The 17,284-nt window shown below is 42.9% G+C and overlaps 1 protein-coding gene across 1 annotated transcript in view; it reads left to right on the top strand.

Annotated features, from left to right (window-relative positions):
* The first annotated feature begins 16,584 nt into the window (after positions 1–16,584).
* Positions 16,585–17,284, top strand: part of PAK3 (p21 (RAC1) activated kinase 3) — an 88,858-nt gene continuing 88,158 nt past the window's right edge. Inside the window, exon 1 of the mRNA XM_089904175.1 lies at positions 16,585–17,101. Within this exon, the coding sequence (XP_089760301.1) occupies positions 16,927–17,101 (175 nt within the window). The 5' untranslated portion in view covers positions 16,585–16,926. The remainder of the gene's footprint in view (positions 17,102–17,284) is intronic.

The raw sequence follows: 17,284 nt of genomic DNA, 5'->3' as shown, positions 1-17,284 counted from the left end.
CTCATATATTCAGCACCGATACAGTCACTCTAACCGTGTCACATTCACACGTAATCACACTTACCCATGGCAACACTCATTTTGACACAGATTCACAACAGTACTAATAATGACCCACGCTGTCACGTACACACCCATGTAATACTTTCCCAAACTCTTATACGTACCCCCGCACTGATACTATCACATTCACACACTTTCTCACTTCACACACACACGCACACACACATTGTAACACACCCAATTACAGGCAGTAGTTCGTAGTCACAGCTGTCACTTTTTCCCCCCTATTTGCCACTAGTTCTCAACCCTCAGGTCAAGTTTTACATCCTTTCACCATAGTTTCCTTTTGCAGAAATCACCTCTAATAGGCAGAACCTTAGCCACTCCTTTCCAGAGAGGTTAGGGTTTCAACGGTTTGTTTATCTTTTGGAAGTTTATGGCTTAACTTGCCACCTCATTTCTCTCCCGAGGGCAGGGGGAGGTGAAGCATGCGTTTCTTTATGCACTCATAATGGTTTCCTATGTGAAAGTGTGTCTTTGGTTTTATGTTTATGATCTGGAATTGCCTGCCGATTAGACACGTGGAAAGGGCAGTCCTGCTTCCAGCAGGTACCTCTCATCCAGCCAGGTCTACCCTTCCCCTGTTAACCCTGGACCATGGTATTCAAGAAAGAAAGAGAAAGAAAAGGCCAATGAGCTAGCTGGATGATAAAACATATTCCTATTGTGAGTGTGCACGAGCACATATAGACCCCACTGGAATTTCAACAGCTGTTACTAACAAGTTAACAGAGGAGATTTCTCAGTAGGCGTGGGTAAAGACAAGCTGAAGAAACTTCCTTGCACTCCAGACAGACTGTAGATTTCCCTGCAGAGGGTGAAAAAAAAAAACCCCAGGAGTGAACCAATAGATCAGGAGCCTGGTGCCAGGGCCATGTGCCACCCTAGGCCACAAGAGCACCTTGTAGGAGTCTCCGTAGTCCATGGCTGCCCCTGCTGGAGTCTCCCTGGAGTAGAAACACCAAAATACAACCAAGCTGCCATTGGATATGGGTTCCAGCACACCATGGGGAAGAGCCTATACTCTGGGCTACCACTTCTCCAGCCCACCCCATGTACACCCATCATTAGATCGAGAACTTCTTTGATAGCTGAGACCACACCACCTTACTTATCTTGGATGCTCAGTGCCTAACACAATGCCGGGCCCAGGGCAGCTACTTGAGAAACTCGATTAAGAAACTAAACGGGGTGGGTGGGCAGCGACATGTGGTCAGGACAGATCCAGTGCCTCTCTCCCTCAATTCCAGGATTCCAATGGCATTACCAGCTCACATTGAGGACCTTCTGTGGGCCACACATAGTACAAGGCCCAGAGGGAAATTCAAATGCGCGAGAGGCGCAGACTCTGCCCCTGAGGTAATTTCGTTTGAATGGGAAAGATGAATCACCATGAAACCATAGTACAAGGCAGCAGTCTTGAAGTTTGGGGTCAGCAGAATCTTCATCATGTAATTCAGTGGTCTTCAGGCTCCAAAAGGCCTTGAGGGCCCATGAGTGGTTGGAAACAGCAGTCAGGATTTAGGGAGGACACTTCCCAAAGCAAACTGCCTCATAGACAATCTTGCTTAGCACAGGAAAGATGGGTCATCCTTCTAGAAGATTGTGTGACAAAGTGCTTTGTCACTGGGCATAAGGCAGAGGAATAAAAGTGAGCTTTTAGACCTTAATGGAAATATTGTACTTAATTAAGATTTAGCCACCACTTCCACCAGGAGACGGCTTTAGGGAAATAGCTCGGCAAATTTACATTTGATCATTTCTGCCGATAAGCTGAGACTCACCGAAAGCAATTTATAAAACTGACAGTACTGGCTGAATTTTAGGAGGGACAAAATGCACCTCCCTGAATTCACTTGAATACAATGAGGAACGCTAAGTAAGGAGACCCACCCCTTGCATGTATATGGTATTTTATACTTCTCAAAATATTTAATAACCCCTTCATCTGTTATGATAGAAGCATTAGGAGCACCAACTCTGGAATCAGCTGGACCAGCATTTGAATCCCAATTTGGCCGCTTCCTAGCCATGTAACCTTGTTTGAGTCAATTACTTATCCTCAAGTCTCAGTTTCCTCATCTGTAAAATGGGCACGACGCTAATACCTCATTGAGTTGTTATGGGGATGAATTGAGATACTGTATGAAAGCGTTTAGCTCAATGTCTGGACTATAGTCAGTGCTCAACAAAAATGGTAGATGTTATTATCCTTACCACAGCCCTTGGAAGGAGGTGCTCTCAAAGGGGTAGAACCCTGAGGTAACAGAGAAACAGTATGGTTCCTTGCTGCCAAAGACCCGATTTTCACAGGACTGGTTGCGTGCTTTCCTTTAAGTCTTTATTTCTGCTTAACCACGGGCTAGGGGTCAATGCTCATTTCCACTTAAGATGAGTGAAAAATAAAATTAACCCATGCGAGTTTCCTCATTTCCTGTGTCATTTTCAGACATGCTTATTTGGCCACTGTAGCAATGTTTCATGTTCATTTCAATGTCCCCTCTAGTCCTACAGCTTTTCCCTTGAAATCCTGAGGCCCTCGGTAATGTCACCGAGAGGAGGAATGGAAAAGACTTCTGATGCTGGTGGAGCCAGAGATCTGGTCTCTAACCACAGGCACTCCTCTGCCCTTGATTCTCATGCTGAAATGTCTGTGTCCTGGGCAGGGGGTCTGCTCATTTCCAGGCTTTGGTCCCAGACAGCAGAGTGGAGGCACGGTTCACTCACTTCAGAGCCCTAAGAGCATTTGTGTCCATGCAAAAGCTGTGAGTAACTGAGAACTCAGCAAATCACATAAAACTGTAATGTGATTGAGGAAGCATAAATAAGAGCATGGGCTTTGGAGTCACACAGACATGGGATTGTATAGTTTTGTTTTTCTTTTCCATTATGGTTTATTACAGGATATTGACTATAGTCCCCTGTGCTATACAATAGGACCTTGTTGTTTATCCATTCTGTATATAATAGTTTGCATCTGCTAATCCCAACCTCTCAGTCCTCACTCCCGCCCCCTCCCCCGGCAACTACAAGTCTGTTCTCTAGGTCTGTGAGTCTGTTTCTGTTTGGTGGATAGGTTCATTTCTGTCATATTTTATTAGTAGATTCTACATATAAGAGGTATCATATGGTATTTGTCTTTGAGATTGTCTAGTCTTACTCTGTGACCTTGGCGAGTGAACTGATGTCTCTGAATGTCAGTTTCACCTGTAGAATGGAAATAATAATACAAGTGGTTTTGCAAGTTATGTGAACTTGTACATGAGTAACTTTTAGCAGAGTGCCTGGAACATAATCAAATCTCAATGAACGGTGGTGATTTTTTTTATGGCCTGTGAAGTCTGTGGCAGTAATGGTAAACACCTTCTGTGGGGTAAAAAATCTTAAATTACTTCAAAGCATTTCCCACATGTGGGTCATTTGATCCTCACAACCTCTTGGTGAGGTAGTCACCTTTTGCATGTGAGGAAATAGATTCAGAGCGACCAAGGGATGTACTCAAGGTCATGAAGCTCATTAGCAGTGCTGGGCTGAGAAGGTACTAGTCTAGGCTGAATATTTGCATCTTTGTTTGGCAAAGTCTTTGGGGCGACACTTGGCAAATATGAGCTGTTTGAACTGAGCATGATCCTTCCTGTGAAAAGATGTCTAAATGCTACTAGCTACAGTTTAGCTGCTCGCCAGACCACACGGTGTTTCTCTCTGTGTCTTGTGTGATGCCCAGCATGTTGCAAAAGTGCAATAAATGTGACATCATAAGAGCACCCTTTGCAACAAGGCTGAGTGATATATGGCCACGGTGGTACCGTTTACCACCAAAAGGAAAACCTTTCTCGAGGCCTGCTGTGTGGTTTTGTTCATGCTGCTCAAGGAGTACCAAATTTCCAGAGCCTGGAAATTCTTGAAACATTCTGAAACACATCAGCAGACCTCTGGTGCCACTTGGCCATTTCTCTTCTGACCTGAAAATGACAAAGCGTCAACTTTAGTGAACTCTAGGGAAAGGATGGGAGGACAAAAAGATAAGAGCATTTTTGACCTCTCTGTGACATTTGCCTCATAGCCATATTCATCTTGAAATACGTTTCTCTTGGTTTCCATGATGTCATAGAGCCAGTTCCTCTACTTTAAGCATATTTCTCGAGGATCCCTGGTTCGTCTTCCAGCCCCAAAATGTTGGTGTTCCCCCGAGGTCTTTCCTCCTCTCTCATTCTATACTCTTCCTGGGCAATTGCACCTACTCACGTGCTGATGGTCTCCAAATTGATATTTTCAGCCCACGTGTCCTGCTCTCCACTGAACCGTTCCGTAACGCCAAATACACATGTTAGAACTGCTGCTACGTTTATGTTTGTCTTAATTTTGCTTTCTCTGTTGAGAGGAATAGATATAGCTAGGGAGAGATTTTTTTTTCCCACCACATGTGAATTGACGTTTCCTTCAGCTTTTTATTATTTGCTGTGTAATAAAGACAGGGTGCTTAGATATTTGTTTTGCTTCCTACTAGATATTCCTAGTTTAATTTTTACCGAGCTATCCATTGTGTCACTGCGTTTGTTCTCTCTTCTTTGTATATGGACTTATACAAAAGTTACGTATTCGAGGACCATTTGCAGGTATTTAGTCTTTGTAGAATGTTTATGTTTGCTGGTGGAGTCTTTATAAACATTTAGACAAATTTTCTATAAAACTGGTAAGGGCTGTCCTATTGGCCCAAACCAGAATAACGCGTTATTATTCTCTTGGGAATGTGATCATTACCGGTGGTCCAGTGGCTGCTCATTTAAGGGGCCTCCCGCATGATCATATTTGTTATCAGCATACCAACTTCATTAGCTTTTTTTTTAATTAATCGCCATTCTAAGCTAGTTGTTTACTCTCGTTGCCAAAAAGACCAGAAACTGAGGCACGGTTCTGTCTGGAATCCTGAACAAAAACTAAAGGCTACACTAGGGATGTGATGTACAGCATGGTGACTGTAGTTAATAATACTGTGTTGTATACTTGAAATTTGCTAAGAGAGTGGATCTTAAGTGTTTTCAACATATCAAAAAGCAAAACAAAGCAAAAAAGTGATGGATGTATTAATTAACGCGATTGTATTTCACGTTACACAATTGTATGTTAATTGGTATATGTATACTATTTCACGTTGTGTACATATACCAAACCATTAATCACACTGTATACCTTAAATATGTACATTTTATATTTGTCGGTTATCCTTCAGTAAAGCTGGAAAACCCCCTAAAGGATAAAAAAAAAAAGTCAGTCCTCCCACATTCCTCTGGGCCTCTTGGGATAGAAATATATTTCTACCCAGATTTCCATTTGGGGCGCTGAGACCAGTTAATCATACCAGGTCTAGCATCCCTGCCATATTTGGCCAATGTCCAAAATAGAGACCCCTCTTGAAACTTCTCTTTTCCTGTCTTTCTATTCCCATACTGCCCGTGCTTCCTCTCCCGTGGCTCGTTTTCTGAGGGTTGTCTCTTTTCAAAATTATTCCCATGTCTCTACCTGGAACATCCCACTCCATGGGAAAAAAAATTCCCCAAGTCTTCTTCAACCTGCTGTATCTGCTACACTGTCACCCGAATAATAGTTCTGAAATGCAAAGCTAATCATGCCATTCCACTGTTTGAGATCTCTTTATCTAGACAGGAAGAGTCCAAACCCCAAAGAAAGGCATACGATATCCTTCTTAATTTGATCTCCACTGGTCTTATTTTTCGTATCCCTCTTCTTTGCTACGGTCACACCAAGTTACCTGTAGATTCTCTAATACACTACATTGTCTCTACTCTCCTCTCGGCCTTAGCACGTGTTGTTCCTTGTGCCTGAAACGTGACCTCCCCATGGTTTGGTTATTTGTTCTTCCTAATTCAGCTCCCGTGTACTTCCTCTGTGAAGCTTCCTTCTTCAGGCTGCTGGGAGCCCCTCTCCTGTCCTTCAGTAGCAACCTGTTGTCATCTTTGGCCTGAGTTGTCATGGCCAACACCCATTATACTTTGTCTCCTTGAGGGTGGGGACTGTAACTTGTTCATCTCTTGCCCCAGACCCTGATGAGTTCCTCCTTACCCTTCAATACCTTGCTCAAGTGTAATGCCCTCTGATGCCTCTGGGGAGTATTAGCTACCCTTCCTACACTGGCCTTCCAAAGCATCCCCTGCCTTCCTGGGCACATACTAGACACCGTGTAAATGCTGAATGAAAGATTGAATTTATTTATGAAGATTTCGTGATGATCTGAAGATCACAGAACAATCCAGGAGTGGGGCTAGAATTAGCCATTCTTCTTTGGTTGGAGACAATTCTTTTGGGTTTATAAAAAGACCTAACCAGAAATCAACTCCAAAAATTAAAATTGCAGAGCAAGATGCAACTTAGTTCTTAAATGTAACATGAAAGGAAGTAGTTTCTTTTTCCAAGTGTTATGTTCTTAATACATTTCCCCAAAAGAAGCCTGTTCTGCCCATATATGACTTCAGTTCTGGAAAATGCTTTGTGTCACCCTTACCGATCCCTTCCATAGTTCACCAGAAGCCAGTGTTCTGGCCTTTGAAAGTCTCATACATGTTACTTTCTTCCAGAGGTTTAAGATCTGTTCTTTTTCTTACATAGCACCAGCATCACTTAGTTCAGCAGAAACAGAGGCCTAAGGCTAAGAAACGTAATCTAGCATGCTTGGAGTATTTGTTTGCTGGAATATACTGTTGAATAATGTATTACACCAACCTAGTGCTTTCCTACTCATCCTTCAGTACCCTGCTGAAGTACTGTATCTCTGATCTCTTTGAGAACCTCAGTTACCTTTCTGCTGTGTCCTTCCAAAGCATTCTGTGCCCACCTGGGTGCATCCATTGTATTCCCTATTGTATGTATGCCTGTCTACCATCCTCATTTAACTGTGAGCTCTTTGAAGACAGGGACTGGTCTTTATTCACCTCTCTTTGTATACCCCCTGCACCTGACACAGTACCTGGTACATACGAATGTTGGTGGCGTGGAGATGAAAGGCAGGACAGTGATGTTCTTTGGAACATCTACATCAAACACTTACCTTATGTGGGGAGGTATGATTATTGGCACTGATTTCTCATCCAATAGGATAGCAGTCAGTGAAGGAGAGTCTTCCCTTCTTCTTCAGTCCCTCTTTTTGTAGCACCCTTCAATTTGTAATACACATGCCCTTGTTCTGTAGTTATATTTTTATCTGTGTATTTAATATACATTTTATATACAGTATGCAGCCAGAGATGAAACCCACTGCTCAAGTCTATAATGTCCCTCAGAGCTGGGCGTTTATTTATCTCTTTACTCGCAGCACCTTACCGTTAAAGGGGAGTAGGTCTCTGCTTTGGTCTTAGGATTCTTTGAAATGAAAGTCAGCCAACAGTCCACAAGAAGAAGGCATGTAACTGGTTTCTTTTCCTATAAAAAGCAATGTTAGGCTGACCTAAGATCTTCTCTTTTCCTCTCTTTATACAGCTGTGCATAAAGACCCTCATATAGACCCTCATTATAGACCCTCATAGTTAAGGGCTCAATCTTTTTTTTTTTTTTTTTTTTTTTTTGCCACACTGCACGGCTCGTAGGATCTTAGTTCCCTGACCAGGGATTGAACCCCGGGCCCTCTGCAGTGAGAGCACAGAGTCTTAACCACTGGACCACCAGGGAATTACCCTAGGCTCAATCTTAAAGGAGAACGAACACTCTGAGATGACCATTGCTTGATACAGAATTATAATGGAGTTATATATATTTATTATAAACACCCAACTTTCCTCCCCTTTTTCTTCCCCAAATGTTTGTCAAGATGTGTTCTAGGCCACAGTCCCGCCTCCACAGGAGTCCTTGGGAACTCAGGCCTGCTGACTCGCGTTCCTTGCAACAAACCCTACTTCTGCTTTATCTGCAATTTTCCTACCGGGCCGTCATGTCCTTCCTTTGAAGTGAGGGCTGGGCCCTGTGCTCTCAGCCTGGAGGCTTCTCCGGGCTCCAGAAAGACTTAGGTACCTGGCAGCCTTCTCTTTGTGTGTGCGGGTGAGCACTGGGGCAGCATAGCTGATCGAGTGCTGGAGGAGGGATCTGCTGCATGTCATGAGCCACATCTTATAGAAGTGGACAGTGGCAGCTGAGTAACGGGCAGCAAGGAGAATGAATCACTCGGTGGATCTGACAGCTCGTAAGTGAAGAACTTACCTGGTACAGGAAAGCCATAGGGAAGCCAGCATGCTCGATTGTGAGGTCATCCTTCGGGCTTTTGGTTTCTAGAGGAATTTCATTGGGTGGATTACGATCTTTTCTTAGACCCATGGACAGTCTTTTTTTAAGACAAAAATAATCCTCTTTGGTGGCAGTAAGAGGTGGGGGTAGGAGATGGGGAATTCCTGCAACTAAGGCTATGGCCAGCTGGATGTTTATCCCCTACCATTTGTGAAGTGGGATAGATGGAAATTGGGCCTGGTCACGTCCCGTTCTTCCTTCAGCATTTGAGGGAAGCCCTTTGTTTTTAATAGATAGTATTTCCTCATCCTTAACCATAGCCCCCAAATAAGATGCTGAGACACATGCTCAGCTCTTTTGTAAACTTAGGTTAAGGGGCAAAAGCTTGAAGAAGAGTTGCTGCATTTTGCACCAGCTCAAATTCTTTGACCTCCAGTTCTGGCAGGATGTCTTTTTTTTGCGGGGAGCGGGCAGCATATGAGTTTTGCTAAAATGATCTAAATTCCTAGTTTAGAGGGGGTAGCATATGAGCTTTGCTACAATGATCTAAATTCCTAGTTTAGAAATATGTAATGCTAAGATCTCAATTGACCCCATGTAACTCTTCTCTTCAAATATTCAATGGGCACCTTCCCTATAGAAGGCCGATTTGGGTGTAGAACATTGAGAATAGAGCAAGTTCCTAGGACGATAAGCCATAAGGCGCATGTTCGAAAACAATGCCCAGACATCTCTCTGGTATACAAAAAGCCCTAGCAACTTTGGGAATTGAATTTTTAGGCTTGAGTTTGAGGGAATTTGTGGCTCTTTTGCCGGAGTGGATCAGGGAAGGGTATAATTATCACCCATGCATAGTAACAGCGAGCAGCTAGAACCCCAGAGGCTCGAGATGTTGGTTTACCATATCCTGTTCACTTGGGCTGCTAGTCTGCATCTAATTTTTTCCATCTGACTGCTTCCAAGGATACTACATTCTCTTTTGAGAACTAGGAAATGTTTTATTACTAGGTTTCGCTTCCCTTTTCTTTTTTCCACACGTTTATTTGAGGCATCTTTTATTTTCTTTAACGCTTACAAAAATTTCTACCTCTGTTCTTTATGCATCTTATTTTCTCTTCTTAGAAGCATCAGTGTTGGACATGAAAAGCTGAAACCTGTGATAATGCATCAGTTTGCAAATATAAACACAGGTCAGGTGATTATTAGCATTTTCCTGGCATTAGCTCACGCAGCATGCACAATACATTTAGAAGCTTAAGAAGTCATTCGAATAGGAACTATTTGCCCCCTATAATATATGCAGTGTATGAGGTCTGGAGGCTGGGGTATACCTATCGATTACCTTATTTGCAACCTATTATTGAAATTCGCAGCTATAATATGCTGGCTTATTGGATTTCATTACTGTGAAGTTCCTGCTACAAACAGTGGAAGCCACTCATAACAGAGAACAGGACTACAGCGGAACCGACCTCATTTGCTCGCGTGTGTGAGAGAGAGCATGAATGTATTCCGTGTGACCATGCCTTGTATGTGTGTCAGTAGTGAGCTATCTCTTGCAGGATCTAAGATTGAAATGAGGCGGCTGTAAAAAGAGCTAGTGCCTCCCTTACTTGTCCGGCTGCTTTTGCAAATCTGCCTAACAAGTAGCTCAGCAACTCCTGATCAAATGATCTTTGAAATGGCTTCCCTCCATTACACGCTGTAATGGTATCTCCCAGGCCAGGCTTTCTGAAACAGCACACCCCTGTCTCTGATAGCAGAGTTCCCTTGGTGAGTGCCCCAGAACAGACAAGCCCCAAAACAAGGCCATCTAAGAATTGGTCCTACCGGCCAACGAATCCTCTTGGAGTTCTGTCAGTAAATCTCCTAGCCTTGGGTCTTTGGATGAGACAAGCAGTTGAAATCGGTAAGTACCAGCCTGAAGTGGGTTGAAATGAAAAAGCTAGAACTGTCATATGAATATTCGGGGAGGATGAAAGTGCACATACGAAGAGAGAGAATGTGTGTGTGTTTGTGGGTTTACTTGGATCCATATTGTAATGGTGTCATGGGAGGGGAATTGAGGAGAGTTCGAGATTCTGGTCTCAGTTCTTTCAATTATTTTGTGACCCTGGGGAAGTCGCTTAACCTCTATGCCTCGTTAGTTCCTCACATGGAAAATGGGGATGGTGCTCCCTTCTTCACATGTTGGTGTCCGGCTCAAATAAGAGCAAGAGCTCAAATAAGCTCCTGGACACCATGAAGTCATACAGTAAAAAATGAGGTGTCGATAATCCGAGGGTAGCTGGCGTCTACATGATGCCCAATTGCTTGGCAGTTAGACTAGTGCCAAAACTTCCAAACGCCTTCTTAGCTCAGACCTGCTTGGAGTAGGCATATAGGCTTATTCAACACCATGAGAAACTTACTCAGAGCTTCAACAAAGGCATAGAACTTATAGAGTTCCATTTCATTCCCTCACATGTGTATTTAATGCCTCCTGGGGACAAGGCACTGTACTAGGCAGTTTGAAAGCATTATAGTCCTGACTGAGGGGTTCTACCCTCAAGGAGCTTATGATCTAGTGAGGGGAATGACATGTTTCATGACTATGTGCAATTTGACACAAGATGGTGGCGATGCTAAGTTGGGCCCATGTGGCTGACTATTGTTAGGGGTCGGGCTCTCGTCCACCTTGTCTGGGAATGGGAGTGTGGGTTTAGGGCTGCTGAGGGACCCAGACCTGGCTCATTCTCCTCCCTATAAAATGAGCCCTTTCTCTCTTCTTTGGCATCTTAGCATATTATGGGAAATAATGTCTGAAAAGTTGCTAGAAATCTTCAGATACAAGTTGCTGTAAAAATGTAAAGCAAGGTATAAACATCCTTTCAAATGATAATACATTGTCCCCTTTGTAGAAGGCTAGATGACGTTTTCCTTTTTTCTTTTTTTCTTTTTTTTTTTTTTTGGCAATTGAAAACAGTTCACTACATCTTCTTACACTGTCAGTCATAAGTGTCTGGCCGGTTGGTTCAGTTGCTAAGAATGTGTCCAAGATAAAGTGGGTTTAGTATCAGCGTAGGGTAGTTAGCGAAGCATCATTTGTTTCCCCATCGCAGTTTATCCCAGGAAGCTCAGCTATAGCCATCTTGAAAATGTCTGCTTCTGTTTACAAGGAAGCCCAAGAAAGAGCCAGCAAGTAACTCTTGGATCCTTTTTCCCACGAGCAAAGTATAATTCAGTGTATGCATCATTCTTACAGTAAAAGCGGTAACCTCATCCTGAAATACGAAGAACAGCCCAGTGTTGATATCATTGTCTAAGGAGACATTGGCTGACTTTAAATCTATGTTTACTTAATACCTCCAAGTCTGGAAGCTGTCATTTAAAGTTCACTCTTTCTTGATCTGTAGAGCTAATTCTTGTTAAAAAGATGTACCCAATTCCAGAAATTTGAAACGCTCTCATGTTCTGTCAATGTCTAAACTTAGTGAGAGTTCTTTGACTTGCTTACTACATTTTTGAGATCCTGAAATCAGTCTTATTTCATGTGTGCTCTTGTCAGTTTAGCTGTCATCTCATCAGCTCTAGGTGTCTTGCAGCCAACCCTATTCTTTATGTAGGTATCTCAGAAACATTAGGAAGTTCACCCTGGAAATTTCCCCTGGGCTACATCTCATTCCTGTGTTAGATCCTCTAGTTTGATATGACAGGGATATAAGCAATATTGATGTGCTCACCAATTTATAGTAATGGCCTCGTGTGGTTGGTGGTTTGGGAGCTTTACCTCTGGGTTTATTAGGTCATGGCTGTGCATCTGCCGGCCTGGGCTTTTGTTTTTGAAAGGAGACCATTATTAGTTTGTCTCTCATTGGGAAAATATGCAAATAAACAGTTATTTAGATTTTTGAAAGCAGACAGAATAATACAGACATATGGGTTGTCTCTGATGGCACCAGATCTGACGAAAATATTTAGTGCAGTTGCTAATGGCTTAATAGATGATCTTTGCAAGTTGTAGGGCCAGTATTTCTGGAGTCTCACCCTTCACACACCTGGGTAGAGCATCTGTGGCAAATGGGCACAATTGGCATTTTTGACTGTATCCAGTTCAACACATATGCCATGATATGAATTTTGGCCACATTAGCTAGAGTATACTTGAGCACCTGTCTTTCCCCTTGACTCCTGGAACATGCAGGCTGGCGGCTTTCTTTTGTAACCTACTGAACATTCTCTGAGGGTTTAGTTTGTCACCACATTAAGAGAATACATTTTGGAAGAATGAGAGAATAATGACAATTATTTATAATGCCTAATCATTTCATCTAAAGTTGCCATGCATCTTGATAAAAGTTTTCCTCTGAAGTACTTTGCAGCAAATCTCTGTGTCAAAAGGCAACTCAGTGAAGGTGTGTGTGTGTGTGTGTGTATGCACCTGTGTGTGCGTGCCTGCCCTTGCACTTGGGGGGTGAGAGTGGGGAGTAGAGAAGAGAGCGAGAGAAAAGGGAGATAAGGAGGGGAGGAGATAGAGAATTAATCTTTCTTAGTACTCTGAAAGAGGGGTGTTCTGGCTTCTTGGTTATCATGAGACCAGAGGCTCATTTCTTACCGCTGATGAATTTCAATTGTAATTACAGAGCATCGGTAAGCCACATTCAGTCCCAAGGGCTGGACAAAAAGTACACTGTCCACAAAAGCCATTTGAATTCTCTCTGAAAAACCTAGTAGCCAAGTCTGAAAGCAATTTGTGAACAGATACAAACTGTTGCTGGTTGTCCATTCAGATTCCTCCTCAATGCTAAGAGCCACATTCTAAAAGTGAAATGAAATGGCCTGTGGCTGGATCCAGCGTGACCTGCACTTGCAAGTTTCTGCTGTGTTGCAGAAGCGAACGACAACAGTTAAACTTTAAAGATCAACAGTTTTTCGATTGGGTTCCTGGAGAATAATGGCACTTTTGTACAATTCTTGAAATAGAGCCTACAGCCGCCCCAAACAAAATAGTCTCTTTCAAGATCTTGGAAATAATGACCTCATAGGCAGATTGAACCAGCAGTCCATTAATAGTATCCTTTGTAGAAAGCTGTCTCAGGGGAGGGACGTGGCTTAGTAAATCGGCATTGTTTACAAACATAACAGAATAGAATCCCCCCTTTTTTTCCTACGTTTGTGGAATAGTCGGAGACACCTCCCACTTGGGAAGCAAATACATTAACAGCAAGGCTTCCTTACAGGGCCCTACCCTTTCTCCATCGGTCACCGAAAAGTGTGCTTTGAAGCACTTGCTTTGAAGGTGAGTTAGAGATAACAAGAGTCTCCAGCCCTATTCCTTTGTCACCAGCTCAGAATTATCTGGAATCGTGAGAAGAAGATGAAGATTGGTTGTGCCTTGTAAAGAGTCATGAAGAACTGACGTAATATCAGGATAATTTGAGCAAAAGCAAATCTGAAATGTCTAGGTAAACGGAGTGATTATTTGCTTCATGTTCCTATTGTGGAAGTAGATAAAGATTCTTCAATTTCATTAACATCTCTGTAAAAGAGGTTTATTCCAGCCCCTCTTATAATCCCCTGATAAGTTGAATGGAATTAAACCAATTCCAGTTTGCTGGGCAGTAGAAAGGTGCGCCATCTAAGCTGGGTCCCTTGCAGAATGCCTGTGATATGGACCACAGCAAGTGTGTGGTATTCAAATTCTGGGCAGGGATTTCTAGTCTACTATAGGAGAGTATAGTGTGAATTTTATATCCCAAGTAGCCCTTGTTTCCCGACCTGAAAAGAAACAGGGCATCTACCTTTTGAGTCTCTACCCAGAGAGAATATTTAGGAAGAAAAAAGGCCACTGTTACCCACACCTGATTATCCAGAGCAAAGGAGACTAGTATTTTGGATTACGGAGGTGCACTAGAACCCTGACTGGCTCAGACTCCTACTTGCCTTATTGTGTAAGGTCAACTTTGTATATCATGTTAAAGAGGGTATGTATGTTTCTCTGACTTCTGTTATCTCAAGTTAACTAACATGTCCTCAGAAAATAGGTATCATCCAGAACGTGGTGGCTTTCTCTTCCTGAGACACATTTTTCACTATGTTCTAGGTATTACCTAGAATCCTCAGTTCTTTTGCAATAACCTTCAAACTTCATTATTTTTACCAACCTAGATTCTGTATATTGAGCTTTAGTTAATAATCACCACATATTCAGGCATTATTTTTGAACCCAGAAAAGTAAAACAGACAAAGCACACACAGAGAAAAAATTAGTGCTTTTGGGCTTCCCTGGTGGCGCAGTGGTTGAGAGTCCGCCTGCCGATGCAGAGGACACGGGTTCGTGCCCCGGTGCGGGAAGATCCCACGTGCCGCGGAGCGGCTGGGCCCGTGAGCCATGGCCGCTGAGCCTGCGCGTCCGGAGCCTGTGCTCCGCAACGGGAGAGGCCATAACAGTGAGAGGCCCGCGTACCGCACACACACAAAAAATATATAGTGCTTTTATTCTGGTGGCAACTTCTTTTTAGTGGCTAAATTAAAACCAAGAACCCGTCTGATACAGAATACCACTGGTGAAGTCAGTCTTAAACTCACTTTTCTTCTGGAGAAAGAATGAATTTAGAAGGACCAAAATCAAAATGTGAAAGGGAATGTAGACCCATTAGCACTGATTTCATATATTTACCAGCAGTATCTATGAATATAATTGATCCTTGACAGCACAGTTAGGTTTTCATTTTACCTCGTGCTGTAGTTTCACCCGTATAGGAAAATAGGAGACTTAATCAAGCTGGTGGTGACAAAACATTTACTACTGATATTTTCACTGTCATGATTCCTGAAAAAGAAATACAGATTTGGTCTTAATTCATTAAGATAATGCAAGGCATGACACTTAGGCAAAGGAAAAGAAAAGAGATCTCTTGTCCAAACCGAGGTCAGACCAATCATTGTTAGTTGGCAGTCACCTGTGCAGATGGGGAAACTATTAATTGATACTCAGCTATTTTTGAATACGTACAGGCTCTATATATTTGAGAAAATCTAAAACAGTAAAAATTTCCACATAACATAATGTAACTTAGAATTCATTACTGAAAGTAATAAACACATTGTAACCACTGAAGGGCTGAAAAGAGTTAAGGTAGATTATTTCTCACTGTAGCAGGTAATGAGGAGACCCCTGTTTTTGTTGTTGTTGCACTTAGGTTGGTTAATAGTAAATGTTACTGGAATAAAGTGATATGCCAAGTTGTGTATGGAGAGCTCATACACTCCTAAATTAGTGCCGGTTAATACTTGATGAAATTACAGAGATTTTGTTGCAGTGGGATTTGATTTTCCTTGTATTCGAACTGGAGATTCACTTGGAAGGTGCCCTTTTTTTTTTTTATATTGAAGTATAGTTGATTTGCACAATGTGTTCATCTCTGCTATACAGCAGAGTGATTCAGTGATACATATATATACGTTCTCTTTCATACTCTTTTTCCATGATGGGTTATCACAGGATATTGAATATAGTTCCCTGTGCTCTACAGTAGGACCTTGTTGTTTATCCACTCCATGTACAATAGTTGGCATCTGCTAATCCCCAACTCCCGCTCCATCCCTCCCTCCCCTGCCCTGTCTCCCCTAGAAGGTACTCTTCATGCGTGACATGCGTGGCAAGGGTCAGGGCCCTAATGCAAGGACTTGAATGAGAATGGGAAGACAGCTGGAAGCAGAAACATTTCCTTGTGGAGTTTGTGCTTTTCTAGTTCACTTAACCCTCCAGTGGCATGAAACCTGAATGTATTGAACCCTCAGCACAAGATACTAAAGAAGAATGAAATTAAGAGCAGATAAGTTGTTAAAACGAGACTGGTCCTTACCACCCTGTTACCCCTGTCAACTCCCTTGTTCCCTGTTCCAGGACATAAAATATGACAAGGAGGAAGGTTATGGTGTCTCCTCACGAAGCAGTCCTCTCCTTGGAGCTCCTCTTTGCTCATGGTGGCATTGGGCTCTGCTTTATCTTCTGCCTGCTCCTTGAAGATGCGGCATTTCTTCCCCTAGCAGTCCACTCCAACTCTGCTGAAACTACCAGGCTTACTAGATTGTTTCTCAGTTCTTTCTCCTAAAACAGTAGGGTGTGTTTCGTTAATCAGGTAAGAATCAGGCGCCAGAGGCATCCCAATGTCAAAGCAACTAACAGGTGATTGTTGTGGGCCATTAGGTATCAACAGCCAGGCCTGTGTCAATTCCAGACTCCAAGGAGGTTGTGCTACCTGACCACGATCATGAGGGTAGAATTTTTAAAGAAGAAAGATTGGAAATTGTTCATTAAAAGACTGAGTGGACAGCAGAAAATAGAGTGTCACTGGGGGAAAAGGAAGGGACCTTAGGTGTTTGTGTCTACATATTGAAAAGCCATTCATTATTGCCTTCGCTTTCCTCTTTGGGAAATGGCATCGTTGGGTTTTAGGCAGGCAGCTCCCTTCCCTCTAGAAAAGGAACCCCTCAGAATGGTCAGTGCCAAACCTGAGATGACATGAGATGAATGCTTTTGTTTCTAAGATGTTAGACTCCCCGGATTTACCAGGTTGTCTTTCAGACCTCCCTTAACTCCTGTTTTCTCCTCCTCGTCTTTAGGAGCTGTGCAATCAGTTGTAACTGAAAATGTCTGACGGTCTGGATAATGAAGAGAAGCCCCCAGCTCCCCCACTGAGGATGAACAGTAACAACCGGGATTCTTCGGCACTCAACCACAGCTCCAAACCACTTCCCATGGCCCCTGAAGAGAAGAATAAGAAAGCCAGGCTTCGCTCTATCTTCCCAGGAGGAGGGGATAAAAGTAAAGTATCAGTGACCGGGCATTGAAAAGGGGCTAGTTCATTCTTTCATTGTCACTTTCTTTCTCGAGTAGTCATTTCTTGAGCGTGGGCTGTTCAGGGCCTGCCTGACCTTTACATCTACACCTTCGGAGGTTGCATTTTGTCAGAGGATAATGCTTGATTGACTTACTGTGGGTTTACAG

The sequence above is a fragment of the Delphinapterus leucas genome, chromosome X (genome assembly GCF_059928025.1).
Source record: "Delphinapterus leucas isolate spDelLeu-1000000601 "Yukka" chromosome X, BTC_Dleu_Yukka2, whole genome shotgun sequence".
Taxonomy (NCBI): Eukaryota; Metazoa; Chordata; class Mammalia; order Artiodactyla; family Monodontidae; genus Delphinapterus; species Delphinapterus leucas.
This window is presented reverse-complemented; position numbering and strand designations above follow the sequence as displayed.